General features: G+C 39.9%; 1 protein-coding gene across 2 annotated transcripts in view; it reads left to right on the top strand.

The window, feature by feature from the left end:
* The window catches only part of TIAM2 (TIAM Rac1 associated GEF 2), an 87,420-nt gene that overhangs the window by 11,613 nt on the left and 58,437 nt on the right, over positions 1–17,370 (top strand). For both annotated transcript variants that reach the window (XM_033055699.2, XM_033055698.2), the window contains exons 4-7: positions 1,701–1,873; positions 2,894–3,118; positions 13,286–13,471; positions 14,387–14,533. In XM_033055699.2, coding sequence (XP_032911590.1) covers positions 1,701–1,873; positions 2,894–3,118; positions 13,286–13,471; positions 14,387–14,533 — 731 coding nt within the window. The remainder of the gene's footprint in view (positions 1–1,700; positions 1,874–2,893; positions 3,119–13,285; positions 13,472–14,386; positions 14,534–17,370) is intronic.

Genomic DNA, 17,370 nt, shown 5'->3' with positions numbered 1-17,370 from the left:
CCTGTTGCTCTCCCACTTCAGATCAAGTTTTAATTAAAATACTTGGACAATAATCAGTCCCAGTGGGTCTGACAGAGCTTATGAAACTAGTTGCTTCTAGGGAATCACTGGACTTGACCCAAAGATACACCTGGGGTGCCATACACCCAAGCATACATCCATGCCCTTCAAAATTTTTAATTTGTGTACATATAAACTCCCGGGATAAAATACAACTTATCTTCCGTTAGAGCAAATAGGGGAAATATGGGAATATGGAAATATTTTAAAATAAATCTTAAAACTTTTACACTTTCCTAAAATGCAGAAGTGAAAGTGGTTGAATGTTGCTGCTGATGCTGAATGCAAGAGAAGACTTAGTTTCATTGGTTTAGTTTCCCTGTTATGTTCAAATGACATTTCTGATATGCGGAGTGTTACAAATCATGTCCTTTTTTTCTAACTGCAGATATGTTCAAATGTTTCCATGGCATAAGGAGGATAAAGTCAGGGCTGCCCAAGGGAGAGATAGGACCAACTCTATACGATTTGCTCTTATCCAAAATATTCTGGTAGTCACTTTGGACATTTACAGAAAAAGGTGCACTTACGTAGTATAGAGGTATTTCTATGTGTTAGATTCTTTACTCTAAAAACTTTTCATTCAACAAATGATTTGATCAGAAATCTCTGATATAGGTTTCCCTTTGTAATGGTATTTCAGAAGTGCAGTTCAGTCTGTGACCCCTTGAATGGGCAAGTCGGTGTGTTTCAGAGGACAGTGGGTTATAACATGAGGCAGGAAGGAAAGGCTGTCAGCGATGGAGGGTACAAGCCCTTCTGGAGCCAGCTTCACTGCCAAAGGCAACATGGCACTGTAGTCAGACTCCTGTGGGCTAGGATCAAGTGTCCTCTGCTGGGATCAAGTCTCCTCCACTCTCCTCCAGAAGTAATTCCACTTCTTACAAGGATGAGGTTTTGTTTTCTGGATGCAAGCTTCATATCTTAGATATTACACTATTTACAAGATTGAACGTGCTCAAACTCAACCCCTTTAAACTGTTTTAAATTACACAGAATTGTCTGAGTCTCCAATTTTCAGCTAGATTCGAGGAAATCTGCTTTAAATTTGAGAAGTTTATTCACTAAGCATGTTGTATGAAGACAAAAGATTCTGCAAATCTCTTCAACAAATACGAAGATTTCTTAAGTGGTTGTTATGAGAGAGTTGGTTCAATTTAATAAAGAAACACAAAAGCTGATTTAACTAAGCAGGAGTTAATCTCTTCTACATGCCTTAACATTTTAATTGGCAGAGTTTATTGATAGAATATTGTGGGTCAGAGGGACCTTTAGTTGAGCTCCCCTGCCATTGGTAGGGCCATCTTTCACTACAGCAGACTGCTCAGACCCCATCCTACCCTAACTCTTGGATGCTTCCCTGTTGAGGTGTCCTGAAATATTTATTACTTGTTATTTTCCATAGATGTTTGTTTTGTCCCTATTAGATGTCTGTTTCAACTTTTCATTGGCAAATTCATCATTAACTTTGCCCATTTTTCTGTGTAGAAGATCTTCTTTTTTTTATCTGTTTCGGATGAGGAGCAAAACTGATGTTCCCTCTCTGAAGAGTGTCTTAATTCACAAAAACATTATATAATGATGGCAGATCCATAACTTACTTTCTCCTCATGTTTTTTTGTCTCTCTGAACTGCAAAAGGTTGTACTCTACTGTTTTATGAGACCTATGGGAGGAACTCAATGGAGCAGAGCAGTTTGCCTCGATACGCCCTGTTTGCAGAAGACAGTATAGTTCAGTCTGTTCCAGAACATCCCAAGAAAGAAAATGTGTTCTGTCTCAGCAATTCTTTTGGAGATGTCTACCTATTTCAGGTAACAGGATGCATGCATATCTTGGTGGTTGTTTCCATTTTAGGATATGTTTGTGAGTCTACACATGTATCTATATAATTGTATGTACACAGGGACACACACCTCTTATTAGTGCCTTTGACTTAAACATAATAGCACAACTGCACTCTTGCATTATGCTACTATAATATTAAATGTATGATATGACTTCAGGTATTACACCAGTTGACTCAGTCAGTTATGGTTCAGAAACAAAAAGAACAAGGATCACAAATCTGCAAGAAGCTCTGGGTACCTGGTTGATCACAAGCTTCTAAAAAATTAACTTTTTATCAGTTTTTTTCACATCTATTAGCATTCCACCGTTACAGAATGATGTGCTCAACCCTGAATCTGCTGGCCACAGAGAGTTTTCTGGAACAAGGTACTCAAGAAAGAGAGCTAAAAATAATTAAAATACCTTGGGTGCCCAAGTGCACCGCTGGAAATGTTAATAAAGAACAGTATTATGTAGAACTGCCTGCATAGAAACATGTTGATTCATAGGCACATTTGTACATATCTCCAGTGATACTTTGTGCAGATTGCATTTTCTTTACTTTGATGTTGTCTTTCCACTAACTTGGCACTTTTTAAGTAAGCAAATACCTCTCTTCAGAATCTCCCATATAAAATCTTCTCTGCTGATGCAGCAGTGAAGGTTTGTCTTTGATATCCGGTAGGGTTTACCTGAATTATCTGGAGGGATGAAAGATGCAAGTCACATCTTTCTCACAGCTTATGTGACTCTTGTGCTTCTGGGGCTTTTAGACTTTGCAGGTCTAAGAAGCAGAAGCTGAAGGCTGGAGACAAGTCATGATGGAGTGCAGGAAAATCTCACACTTCCTATGTTTACTCAGTTCTAAAGAAAACCTTATTTCACTGGTTAAGATAAAGTGCCTAAGACAACAGTGAACCCATCAAGCACTTCATGCCCTAGGGCTGCTGATTTTATTATTTTTTAATATGCTTATAATGTTTCACCACTGATTGGTTTCACAGGCAACAAGTCAGACAGATCTGGAAAACTGGGTTACTGCCATACATTCAGCCTGTGCTTCCCTCTTTGCAAAGAAGCTTGGGAAAGAGGACACTGTCAGGCTGCTGAAAAATCAGACCAAGAGTCTCTTCCAGAAGATTGACATGGATGGCAAAATGAAAAAAATGGCAGAGTTGCAGCTATCAATTGTTAGTGATCCAAAAAACAGAAAGGCCATAGAAAATCAGGTACTGGAAACAATTTTTTTTATGAGAGCATATTTGTCATTACTTCTTGCTTTGGTTTCTCTTTGTGCTTTCTAGGCCTCAGAGTAATTGTCTTGGGCGTAGCTGGCACAGTGGTTGTAACTATTGCCAGGTTTCTACAGCAATCCAGAGCAGTGCAGGAGGCAGGCTCCTCAAAGCTGCGCATCAGACTGTTCTGTTTTATGAACACAAAGCTATTTCTTGTCTCTACTGTGAAAATGTTAATTAATTTTCACAGTTTTATGTTAATAATATCTAGCTGTTACATTGCACACGATAGAATGTACAGTATGTTCTGTGAATAATTTATTATTGTACTGCAGAAGAGATTGAAGAGTAGGTACTTGGCAGTATTGTTCTGCACCCTGAAGAACGTGAAGAATACTTAGTCCTGTCTCCAACTTTATTTGTGTAGTAGCAGGCAAAACCACGTGCTTCCAGTTGAAATTTAGCCACGACTAATGATCACCTGGTTATCTGTGTGGTGGTGAACAAACTTGAAGCCTTACTCTGCTCTCAGGTCTGGCATGTGAGCCAGGAATCACTCCAGGGATACCTTATGGAAGTACATCTTGCAGTGTGGATGTCTCACACATGCCCCCAGTTTTGCAGATAGTAACAGGCAGAAGATGCTTTAATTATTCAGACATAATGTTCAGCCAGTGACCTCGCCACCCATGGCCTCTTGTGAATTAAACTTGTCTAGTAGTTTAGCCTAAATAAGTCTATGGACTGAGGCTGCTGCATCTTTAATTTTATTAGGCCATATCCAGAAGACTTCTGATCATTTGAACTGCTTGACTGGTCTTTGAGAGCCCATCTTTAGCTGCCTTTCCAGTCAGAGTATTCCTCTGTCAGTACTTCATGCTGCATATTATGGCCCCATTAGTACCAATTGAAGTTTATTTCCTTTGAACCAGTACAGCATAAGTATTTTTCTTTGGTTAGTGAAACACTTGTAGTTTCAGGGATTTGATGCTTATAATATTTAAAATTTTTACTCTACTGGCTTGGACTTGATGGCGAGCAAACTGACTAGTGCTGGCTTCACTGCCAAGCTCTTGTGGCACACTTGAGTCTGAAGCTATATGAGCAGAGTTCAAATAACATGCAGGTTTGTGTAGGGATTTGAAGTGCAGATGTTCATAAGCCCTTTGAGCACTCAGATGTTCATAATTTATTTCCAGGTGAATTATTTCATGGTCCAGAGCTGAGTGAGGTGAATGGAGGAGGAAAAATGTTAAGCATCCTTTTATTGCAGTATGCTTTGAGACCTAGAAAATATACAGATTTCTATAGATGTCTAGTGCTTGTAAAATGTGATGCACTGAGGAAAAATCCTGATGTATAGTAACTTAATTTATCCCTCCCTCATCAGATATTTCTGTTAGTTGTTCATTTAGAGTTAGCTGAAGAGTATTAATGATCTATCTTAATATCTGCTAATTAGATGATCTGTCCTTGAAGATCTGTCATTCTTTTCCAGCTCTGGAAGAAGTTCTGGCTTCTTTCTGACATCCATCTCTAGGGCTACAGAAGATTTATTCCTGTTAATCTTCTGACTATGTGTGTCTCAGAACATTGAATGGGGGCAGACCATTGGTACACAGAATGCAATGGATCATTGCAAACATCTAGTAGTTGGCAAAGAATAAATTTATAGCAAGAATTTTCTCCATTCTTGATCCCTTTGATCTCTTTAAAATCTCCTCTTACAATTGCCTAAGGTTTGCTGGCAAAGTCACTTCAGAGAAACATCAATAGATAACTCAGTTTCCTAATCTTCTCATTTGTTGTCTCAGATTGGCTTTTGCAAAGAAAAAAGAAAATCTTGATGTAATTAGCAACCAAGAATTCTTATTATACTTAGTAAGCTAATGATTTTGAGAAAGGTTATTCCCTGATGGAATAGTTTGGATATATGTAGCTTAAGTTGTTTAGTAGTAACTGTGGTTGTTTAGTTGTCTTTTGCCTATTTTGAGAAACAAGAGAATATAAATTCTGGTTTTGGTTTTGTGTAAATTTGATGACATTTCAATCGTGTGGCAGATATTATTCCTCCATGCTAAAGTACATAGTGTTGCCAGTACTGTATTTCTTAAGCATGCCATGCCATGCATCCTGTGCTGGAAATCTTCACTGGTGATTTATTTTGGGAAGCCCATGGAAATTGTGTGATTGACTTCAAAAGGATTGTGGTGCTTTTTTATGTAGAAAGAACTTATTTTCACTGGAATTATATTGTAAACTCTGAGTTCTATAGCCTTTCTGCTTTTACTTCCTCTTCCTCAGAAAAGCAACTACCAAACGTCAACTTGCTCCTTTCTTTCAATGCTTGAAACTACTGACTTAAAACCAATACTTCTCTGCTGAAGACTTAGTAATTCTCAGGGCTTTAAAAGCAAGCAAAACCTTTTTTTGTTTCACAATTACCACCACCTGAAAGGCAATTGTACTAAGGAAACCTGCATTTCTAAAGTTGCTATACGTATTTTGATATACTTACACACTTTTTTTTGGTGTCCAGTAAATGGACTAGAGAAGCTCATCTGATACTATCTGGTAAATTTTGTGAATTTGAAGGCAATCAGTTAATAAAACCAGTGCTAAACAGAAGTGCAAACCAACAAACAATAACAAAAGGCAAAGAAAATGTTGTTTTTATAGAGAAATTGTTGTTTTATAGGCTTGACACTATTGAACTGGTTGGGAAATGTTTTCAGTCTTGTGGCTTTTATTTGAGGTGTTCTCTCTGTCTGGGTTTACTAGCCTAATAATAATAATAATAATAATAATAAATAATAGACTTTGTGTTTAAGAGAAAATTCGCAAATAGTCCTTCACAAAGCTATTGGTAATGCTGGTCAGTTTAGAAGAGATCAATGAAGCATCTGCAATATGGCAGTGTGGCTGGAAATCTCAAGTCTGCACATGCTACCTACAGCCACATGTGTTTTTATTACTATGTGAAATAAATACATTGTGTGTGATGATATTCTCCCAGCATGTAACTTCTCCTCTCAAGTGAAGAGAATTAGGACAAAAAGTAGGAAGTTTGAAAATCTCCTGGTGCTGAGATGAACTTCAAAGCCTTTCTTAATAATAAATTTTCATTTTCCTAGATGTTTAGCCTGTTAGAGAAACCAAAGTGTTTGCTGTGAATATAGAGCCTTGTTAGTGAAATGGATTATTAGCATTGATTCAGAGTTCTTTTAACAAAATATTGCACATTAAGTTAGAAGTGGAGCTGCCTCTGCCTGCAGAACTGGTTTTAATGGGGTGGAAAATCTATCTCACAAGAGAGGGCACTGCAGCCCTGTGTGTAATTGTTTATGTATTTGGTACATAAGTCTGTCCTGATGTTTCACTTTAGAACAACAGTATGAGTAATAGATGCTTGAAAGCATTATGGAGTTTTGTCTTCATATTTTAATATGTTTGTATAATTGTCTTTTCCAAGCTATTCAGAGGTTTCTGATGTGATTCATATTTTCTCTGCATATAATTCTTAACTTTTTAGAGAGTTAGGAACATGTGCATTTGCTTGCAGGCATTGAAATGGTGAAGCATTAGTGAGAAGAACAGCACATGCTTGGAGATTCTTTTATTTGTAAGTTTTCATATGTGTCATCCAACTAAAAATAGTAATAAGATGGTGCTCTGTTTATTCTAGTAGTCATTAAATCCATTAGTACCTTTCTTCTTTCTTCCTTTCCCTGTAGTGGTCTTCAGCTTTTTGCAAAGAGCATAACTGTATTTCTTTGTTTTTAAAATTCACTTGACTCTTTCTCTTTTCTCTCACATTTGAAGAAAGCTGATTGGAATAGGTCTGGGAATTTATTCTCCAGCCTCCACAAAGTTCAAATTTCATCTCTTAGCTTTCTATAAAGCATCTCATGAAATGTTTTCTGACATTGAGATCCAAATTCTCAACAACACTCAAAGACAGTCTTTTCAGAGAGCTTTGCTAACACATCCCATCATTGCTGCAGACTGGAACTGGATTCAACTGGAATCTCAATAAATAGTAACTTTTCATTCTTCCATATCCTCTTAAACTAAAAAAAACCGAGAACATTGTCCAAACTTGTTAGAACAAATCTTCGATTTGTGTGGTCTTTGAACTGGCTAAAGCAGAACTCTGCTTTCTGAGAGGTCAGTTCAATTACTCTTCAGTAAGGATGCTCCTTCCTACATCATTACTTCTCTTTAGTAGTAGTAGACTGAGAGTGAAGTGAGTAGGCAGACAGAAAGTTAGGGAAGTTCATCTCCATTCTCTCTGCACTGTTGTTACTGTTTTACAGATGGGTGAATTTCCCTCTTTGTTTTGCAGAGATTTAGCATAAAGTAATGAAAAATTAATGTGGAGCTGCATAGCATTATCTCATGCAATGGAGCTGGTGGAACAGCCTGTTCAGAAAGGGCTGGTGGTCTGGGTTTTGGGGAGGGCAGCTGGATGATAAAATTCAGTGGCTTCCTTACTTTCAATGCTAGCTATAGACATACATGTGGTACCACAATTTCCATCAGATTTTCAACAAGATGTAATTTGAGTACACATGTCCCACTTTTGTGCTATCAGTGGTATTGGGAATAAGTTTACGTCTATCTGTTTTGATTAAAAATGATGAAAATTCTTTTCTTCCAATGCAACCAAAAAGATGACACTTACTGTAAAAACCTCCATTGTCTTGTTATTTCAGGAAGATTTCTTAACCTTTTTTGAGTCACCATGCAGATTGAAGAATAAAGTGTTGCTAACTGCACACGAGTGTTGTTGTACTCTGTTACAATGCGTTCTTTATTTCTTTAAACTAAGAGTTATGATAGCATCACAGTGGTGTTTTTTAAAGTAATGGAATTTCTGAAAGAGTGATGTTTTTGCTTCCTCGAGTTCTCTTTAGGAAGTAATGACAATAAAAATCTGTTCCCTGTCCCCAGAAACCAAGTGACTCATTTTTCCAGATGGATACAATATGAATTGTGTCTGAGAACTAGGGACTGGAATGCAAAGAGTTTGGTGTTGTTTGTAGTGTGGTTGAAAAGCTGTACATAAAAAACAGCAGCAGAAGTTTCTTCTCAATCCACAGAGTTCCCTACATCAGCCTGCAGAGACACTTTCCATCTGAAAATAAGATATCGTGTAAGGAAAAATTGAGAATTTTTATTGCTGTAGATAGTGAATTGTGTAAGCAAAGCCCTCATGCTTCTGCATGGCATAAGAGCTACTACTAAATAAAATGAATTTTGAAGGCTTGACTGTTGAGAGAAGGCCCTCCTTCCTGTGCATCTTTTCTTTTGTGCTCCTTTGAATAAGTGCCAACTGAAAAGCTGGTGTTTTGTTATCAGGTGAGCTGTCCAGGAAGTTTTTTCCATCCTTCTTCTAGGTCCTTGAGGTATTGTTACATTGACTTGATATGGTGTAATTTCTGGCCCAACTTTACACCATTCACACACTGGTTTGTTTTTTAATATACTGAGCTCTTTTTACTTTGTACAGAACATGTGTTTGCAAATGAGATAGTTCTTCTCAGCCCCCCAGAAGATATTGTTTGCACTGTAGTGTTGGAAGGACGAAGGGCCAGGGGCTGTGCCTGAGCCACACTGCCGTCACAGTCTGCAAACCCTAAACCTGTTCCAGTGAGGTGCTGATGCCACTGCAAATGTTACCTGCAGAGAGAACTGAGGCATGTAGGAACTAGGGATCCCCAAATCCTATGCTGGAAACCATTAGCCTGCACATATTTACCCCTTGTTTTCCCAAGCTCCCACTTTAAAGTTTAGCTGTAGAAAACCTAGCAGGTTTACTGACCTGAGGGAGACCTGCTTAAAAACAACTTCCCTTAGCTCCTCTGTGTGACGTAAAATGTAAATTAGTTTGCAATTGTTTCTTAGTGTCTGAACAGATTTTTCACTGACCTGGAGGAGAATTGAATATTTATGTTCTGAAAATGATCATTACTGCTGAAGTACTGCAGAAAGTACCATGCTGATTTTCCTTTGTGTGTTAACTCCTAATAACTCATTCCTGCACTAAGTCTTTGATGCAAAAGTTTACCCCTCACATAATACTGTCTTGTCCTTGCACCAGGCTTCCTTGCATGAGTTCGCCTGGTAGCCCAGGCTAAATAATTCTCAAGGCTTCCCACATTTTACTCTTTTTTATCTCTCTACCACAGCTTCCTTTTCCCCTGTACCTTACAGGATCCTGCTAGGTTCAATACATTTATTTGGGTGGCCCCCTCTTGCCTTTCTCCCAAGCTCTTTCATGCTGCCATTAAACTGAGAAATCCTTGGTTAACATTTGCCTGGACTGGAAATGACATCCTCCCTTTCCTCTGGAAAAACCCTTTAATGCTTTCATGTGTGCTCGGTTGTCTTGCTATGCCTCACTTTGGGCTGTATCTCTTCTCTCATTTCAGACTCACTTCTTGCTGGTGTTAGCCTTTGTCGCCCATTCCTGCTCCCACAGCTGTCTGCTGCATCCACTTTTTCCTGTTTGCTTTCCAGCAGATTTCAAAAGGGCTGTTTTGTCTGTGCATGATGAAGTTAAGTCCTTGAACCTTCTTTTGGGTAGTCCTCCCACGTGGGGCAGAGATTTGCCTCACACAATAGCAGAATAGGGATTGCAGCAGTGAGTCTGCAGGCTGTAAATTAACTTCATGGACCAGGTCATACTGTGCTTTGAAGTTGTTGCTTTTTTATTTGTGTGCTTCTCCCGTTTAGTCTTCAAGAATATAAATCTCTAGGAAGAATTATCCTAGTTTAAAAGCCTTAGACAAATAGCAGCTGGTATTGGTTCATGGTTTCCAATTGGTTCCAGACATCCCTGGTTTTGATAAGACTACAACACAATCCCAGAAATTCCTTGCCTACAGCTTTTGCTAATGCCATTAAATGTAACGTTGTGATTACCGATGCTTTTGGAGCTGATTAGCCAGTATCCTGTGTGACTGATAAACACTGTAATTTAATTATTGCTTCAGAATGCCTCCATGTTGTACCCCACACCCCCTTGTTAGATTATCTTTATTTTAAAATACAACTTCATGCAAATGTTTAATGGAGATTTTGAAGAAGGCCTAAGACACACAAGGATGCCTGTGCTCAACCTGTGCTCAATGAGGACAGGATGCTCCACTCCAGCAGTCTCCAGAACAAGGCTTGCTCTATTCCTGAGCTATTAAAAGTTGCCTTGGCTCTGTACCCACAGAAGTGTCATCTCGAAGGGAAAGACATTACCTGAGCTTGTAGCTTTTGGCTTTGTGAAAAGCTGACAACCATGTTTTCATTCTAGTTGGATGTTGACACAGAGAGAGCTCATCTCGCAATCTCCTTTTGGAGTCGTCCCATGGGTGAAGTACTGGCAAGCAGAAAAACTCTCTGAGAAGCATTTGACAGCACAAAGAAAGTAAAATAAAATTTAAAAATGGGGGAAAATTATCAAATAAGCCCAGGGGAAAAAAGAGATTATTCTTTCTGGAGTACAGAAGATGTGTGTTTCAAATGTCTGTGGTGAGAGATTAGACAAGGCATCTTCGTTATGTGTATGTCTCTGTCCATTTTCACTAGACTTTGGAGAATTCATCTCATGATAAGCTTTTGTAAATTCTCTTTTGCTTTTAATAGTCATTCTTTGAAAGGTTTTTAAAGTGTACTGTAAATTACAATTTTGCATTCGTACCTGTACAAAATGGTATATTGTTCTCCATTTCTTCATCCTACTCACCAAACAAGAATTACTTCTTACTTCCAAAAGTAACTGATGCCACAATTTGTGAGCACATGTGTAACAAAGCTGGACTGGGTGGGGTCTCTATCAGTTGTAGCACAAACCTTAGCACCATCTTGTTAGCAGGGCCTATTTTACCCTTTCTTTGCTTACTTCATTCTTGAAAGTAAAGTGGCAAAATACTTGTTTAATTCTTGAAATATTTGGCAGCATTATAAGGAAACTGAGCTGATTTTGCTTCTAAACAAACCTAAAGGGTATAGTCCACCTGAGGTTTTTATATTTGTCAGCTTGTTTCCCTGAGTCCCAGAGCTGCTTTTCCCAGCTTTGGCTAATCTCAGTGTGAGGTGATAATGTCCATGCCCGTGGGGACAGGCAGGTGTGCCAGAAAAAGATGTGAAGCCAACACTGGTTTGAGAAAACGTGACAAACTTTCTCCACAGCCCTAAACCACCTGTTGAACAGGCAGCATGCAGTGACTGGAGATGACATTGGAAGATCAGTGTTGTCAGGGGATCTCAATAATTGTCAGTACATGATCTTGGTGTACCTTGACCTAATGCCTTTCTCCCTTCTCATTTATCAATGTACAGTAATTTCATTATTACAAGCCGCACTGTTTTGACTAAAATTTTGCACCCACACCAGAAATGCGGCTTACACTCAGGAGTGGCTAATATGTGAATAATTTTCTGACATTTACAACCCCGGAAGTGCAAACCAAGGTGCCGAGTCGAGCAACCTGCCAGTAAAACCCGACACTGCGTGATTGTTACACATTGGTTACTCTGTTGCGCCGCAGATGGAGCCGGCTCTGTGCAGGCAGCGCGGGGGGTGGGGAAGGCGGGGGAGCTCCCTCCTTCAGGCAGCCCAGCCCGGGGGAGGCAGGGAGCTTTCTCCTGCTGGCCCCGCGGCTTGGGGGGAGGTAGGGGGCTCTCGTCCCCTCCTGCCGCTGCCGCTGTGGGTGCCAGCGGGCTCCTTCCCCTCCTGCCGCCGCAGGAGCGGGGTGGCTCCATCCCCGCCTTCCACCACCGCCGTGGGTGCTGGCAGGCTCTTTGCCCCCCCTGCCACCGCGGCGCAGCGCTGGGCCGGGGCAAGCGAACCCAGCGGTGGTAGCGGCAGGCCCCGAGCGGCCCCGCCAAGTGGCAGCACCAGGCTGGGCCACCTGGCCCCATCGTCAGCCCCGAGCCCTCACAGCCTGAGCCGAGCCAGTAAACCCCGCCATCCCACGATTCTGTTACTATTTGGCAACTTTGTTGCACGCAGGTCCTCACTGCGAACGACAGAGCGGCTTATACTCGGGTGCGGCTTGTGTATGGACAAAGAACGAAATGTTTGCCAACACCCGGATATGCGGCTATTAGTGCAGCTTGTAATTGTGAAATTACTGTACTTGCTACCTTTTTTTATTTGTACTACCTATAGGTATTACTGTATGCTGTACATTAATTGTACAATCTGCCGGGCAGATTTTTGCTGCAACTACCAGTATATAAGTTGGGGAAATTAAGAGCAAAATTTGACTTTGGTGCAGTGCATAAGAATATATGTTTAAATAAGTGTGTATGTTTCAAATGAGTGTGAATAAGTTTGTTTAAATGAGCATATATCTACACAAATACTTAAAATCTGTCATTTAAGCCTTGATTCAGAGCTTTCAGTCTAGTAAATATTTGAGTCTTCACTTTCCTAATTGAATTTCCTAATTGAAATTGGGTTAAGTAGTTACATCTTCATGTACCTGTGCTAGATATATTTTAAGAATTGCATATTTACGTTCCTGCTTTTGGTACAGTGGTTTGTATTGGGTCTATACAGATTTTTTTTGCAGTTTGCCTGGGTGTAATAATGTATTACCCTACCAGTCAGAGCAAGAACCATGAATATTGTCTCCTGTTTACAGTTAGAGGAGCCATAGGATGGTAGTAAAGAATGAAGAGAATCTACCACTGTAGCTACTTTGCTTTGCACAGTGTGTTAGAGTAGCTGTTTTCTACTTTGTTTTCAGCCAGCCAGCTACACAATCTAAGCTAAAAAAGCCCCAACAAAACTAATTTCCAAAAAGAAAGGAGTGGTGGGAGGAAAGAAAGGGAAAAAAAAAAAAGCAAGCCTTTGTGAACCACAGGGTTGTGTTTTTATGTAACTGTTTTTGTGGCTATCAAACTACCCAAAGTTCATGGTATGTTCATCTTGTCAGTATGTGTTTAAGACCACCAGCTTTGTTTTATTTCAAGTCATCTTTTGGGTTGATGTAACACAATATGACTGAATGTGTTTTGGCAAGGAGTAACTAATCTAATCCATATACTACCAGATGAAAGCAATTTGCTATGGGTTTGGGGAAGCACTTGAATTTTCAGTGCTGCCCATAAAGTCATTTTTCCCCCATTTAATTGTCCCTTTTTATATCCAAACAGATCCAGCAATGGGAACAGAACCTGGAAAAATTTAACATGGACCTTTTCCGAATGCGATGTTACCTATCCAGTTTGCAAGGTGGGGAGCTCCCAAACCCAAAGAGCCTTTTGGCTGCTGCCAGTCGTCCTTCAAAATTGGCACTGGGGAGGCTCGGCATTTTCTCTGTCTCATCCTTCCATGCACTGGTAAGTCCAAATGCACTTTTATGAGTGTGTTACATAAAACCACCATGAGATTAGATGTGCAATTGTCTGGGATAATACATGACTGCACCAATATGCATTGCTCAGGCAGTCCTGTACCCTTCTCACCCTCTCTGCCTACTCCTTGACTGCAAATACATTTTCTTCTACAGGATATGGCCATGAGATTTGTTTTTTTCCCCAGAGGACTCCAGACTTGGAGTCCTCCTAAAAAGGAAGTATTCTTAGAATAGGCTAAAGCTAGAGACAATTCAAAATTACATGTCCCTTTTTAAAAGAACTGTAGGCTCTGTTTCTAAAGAAGAAAAAGTGAGATCCTCAGCTGCTGTAACCTGTTGTCACCCCGTCTTCAAGGAAAGTACAGAACCTGCAGGGCCGCAAGGCTGATCTTGGCAGAGAGGGCTGGACCTCAAGCTGCATGTGAAGCTTGAGGAGTAGTACTGAAAGACCCATCAGGGAATGTTTTCCTCTCTGCCACTGTTTTTATCTGTGTTTGTGCCATTCCTTGTTAATAACTCAATGCCATAGCATTTATCTCCTATGTTTGGCAATTTGGAGAGTCTGTCTTCCTCTAGCAATTTCATATCTGAATGATAGGTTATCATTCTTCTTCACTGCCTTTTCATTAGCTTTTGTTTTACAGAGCAATGTTTTCTCAGATTCTCCTTTCCTATGGCTTCTAATTTTGCCCCATGACAAAAAAAATTATGCTACCACACCTCTGGGATACTGAGACAAGCATCACTGCTGAATGTTTAAAACACTGTCCTTGCCCTTTGGCATGTTACACAGAGATGAACTGAAGTAACCCCCACTTGATTCCTCAGGTTGAAATAACTGTCAATATGTTCCTGTTATGAAAGTGATACAGTAGGCTCTGTCTCTGTGTTCAAATAGATCTGCTCCAGGGATGAAGCTGCTCTCAGGAAACGTACCCTGTCTCTGTCACAAAGGGTTCGAAATAAGAAGGGTTTATTTTCTTCTCTAAAAGGACTGGACACATTGGCAAGAAAAGGAAAAGAAAAGCGACCTTCCATAACTCAGGTAGCTTTTATTTGCTGGGGATAGCATAGAATGGCTTGTTTCTCCTGGGGTTCATTCCTGCAAGGTGCTGTTGGTGCACAGGGTAGAAGACATTTGTCCATCAGACCTGCATCCAAGGTTTTAATAGGTGTGGCAAACCTGTAATGGGATCATCACCTGTGAAGAGTATGTGTCTAATTTGGGGGTTTTTTTGGTGATAAATAAGATTGGTAGACGACAGGTTTTAACCCAGTGATTTAATTGTTGCCAGCATAAGAACATCAGGTTGGAATTTATAACAAAACTTCCCTTCTGGAACATTGCAAACTGTTTGGAAGTAGGATTTCTTTCTAGATAGCCTCTGTGTACAGTTTTTAATACAGTTTGTGCTTGTTTGTGACTGGGACTCTGGAGTCTTCAAGGGAAAAAGAGACTGTGCAAAGACAGACATCTTTGGCATGGCCTCTTAAAGCAACCCACACTGCCTGGAAGTATATTTTAGCCACTGCTAAAAGAAAAGACTGCTGTCATGCAGAGAGTCAGGTCTCAGTATAGACAGCTGACAAATAGTGCCAGACCAGTTTACTGAAGACTTGGCACAGGTTTGGTGTGCAGGGTCAGGCTGGCTCTTGGGAGAGGGACTATGCTGATGTGTGCCCCCACTGAAGGGCGGCAATACTGGTGAAACCAGAGCATCTTTTTCTCTTTCTGGAACTAATGGCCCATGCTTGCATTTAGTGCAAGCTCCACACTTCAGAAGTCTGTGTTTTCTCAATAAAAGCTCAGTTATATGCGAAAGAAAAGTTTGCTGCCTTTTCCCTGAAAGAGAGGTAAGTAAGAGCAGAGATGCTTCTTGACAGTGAGGCAGAATTTACAGAGATACGCTCTCACTCAGAACTACTGTGTTTCACAAACCTCTGCCATATCTGCTCTTGCTCCTGCAAAGGAGTATTTTGTGCATTTGTTCCTGTTGTTCCCTGGTCCTTGATTTTTTTTTAGTCACAAAATCTCTGATCAGCACTTGAAAACTGGCTGTTCTTGCATGTCTGGTAGTCTGTTGTGGAATATTTAAACAAGCCTATCTGTACATGTCCTGTTATAGACACAGAGCTGATCCAACAGATCTGGTGCTGCCAAATAACACATCAGGATTTTCTGGTCTAGTGGTTTGTATTTTTAATAGGTAAATATCACTGGCCTTAAACTTCTACCTGTTACACATTTTAGCATATTGATCAAGGTGTGTTAATATGGTGAAATTGGTTGATAAAACTCAAGTCTGTCTTAAAAAAGAAGGAACTGAAAGAGAAATTTTCCCTAGGTCATCCTTTTCACATAACTTCCCCTGTGTTGCCCAGCAGCAGAGTCTGGTCTGGGAGTCCTGCACCTTTATTTCTTTATTAGTATGAGCCCTGAGGGAAGGAATGTTATGCCTTTTAGCTCTGTTCCCAGCAGAGCTGATACCTTGCACTGTTTTTAACTGGGTAATATGTCTTCTCCTATGCTTTATAGCCCATGAAGGGGATTCTGTGGAGCTCAGGGACAGGGAATATTATATCTGTGGCAAGGAGAGGAGGCTCCTGCTGCCCTCCCAGTGCTTTTCTGAGCAAAGAGAAGGGAGGCCTGGCACAGGCAGAGGTGCTCCCTATGGGTCTTTACCCTTCTTATTCCAAACCTTGCAACCAGCTGGCCCAAAAATGTTTTCATTTTCGTAGATGAACTGAGGTTCTTGATTTTTTTTTTTTTTTGGTAATTAAACATCCTGCAACACATGTAAGAAAACGTAAATGCTGAGTGTTGCCTATAAAAGTGAGGAATTTTTATAGGCATGGCTTGAAAACTGACCCTTGAACCTCGAAGATAGCTGAAAGGAGAGCCACATCCTTGCTCAGACTTGTGTATATTCACATAATTCTATACCAAAATCAGAATAGGCCTGAGGATAACTCTCTTATCTCAGCCAACTGGGTTAAGCAGACAAGTGAAGGTTCTTTCTCTGCTCATTGTGTTGAGATGTTTCTGTCAAGCAATAGACTAAAAAAAGTCTTGCTTTCTTGGATTTAAGTTCATTTGACTGTAGCTGGTGTGTTTTAATCCATGGTACCCTAGCTTCAAAATCAGATGGTATATTGTTGAACATCATTGTGTCAGATAAGTTTTTAATTTTATCTTGTTTATTTTTATGGCATTAATAAAAATCTTCAGAGTTTGTGTGCAGGAAGCTTTCATAAACATTAATGAAGAGGCTCAGTCTTCTACAAATCAGTTAATAAAACTGCACTGAAGCAGATGGAGGATGTCTAGGCTCACATTATCCTCAGTTTCTTAAATGCTTATCTGCTTTCTTATGTCTAAATGGTGAACTGTTTTGACAAATCATAAGCAATAAAATACTTTGATTACATCTGTGGGTGAAACAGTAAAATTCAGAAGTGGTACCCTTTGTTTGCATTGGCAGAAACTGGAGTTTGTATGAAATCTAGAGAGAGTTTGTTGTTGTCCTGGATTATCTGAAAGGCTTTTGCTAATACCAAACCCCCCCAAAAGCTCAGCTGTTAGTCTGATATTGTCCTAATTTGTTGACATCAGAAGGAGTTTAAAAATTGGTTTTTAAATTTGTAGTTTAGGAGGGTAATGTTATTACTTTCAAATCTCTGTGTTATATATAAATTGTATGGGTCTGTCCTTGTGTTTGCACCAGCCCTTATCACTGAAATATCTGCATCTGTAGCTATTTATTGGATTAAAAAAATAATTAATAAGCTTAGCACCTTTGTGAGATACCAGTAGTTAAATTTCCAAAGCATGTGGACAATGCACATCTGATGTCCTTCCTTCATCACTTCCAAAGCAGACAC

This window comes from Catharus ustulatus, chromosome 3 (genome assembly GCF_009819885.2).
Source record: "Catharus ustulatus isolate bCatUst1 chromosome 3, bCatUst1.pri.v2, whole genome shotgun sequence".
Taxonomy (NCBI): domain Eukaryota; kingdom Metazoa; phylum Chordata; class Aves; order Passeriformes; family Turdidae; genus Catharus; species Catharus ustulatus.
The sequence above is the reverse complement of the archived record's forward strand: the minus strand, read 5'-3'. Positions and strand labels throughout refer to the sequence as shown.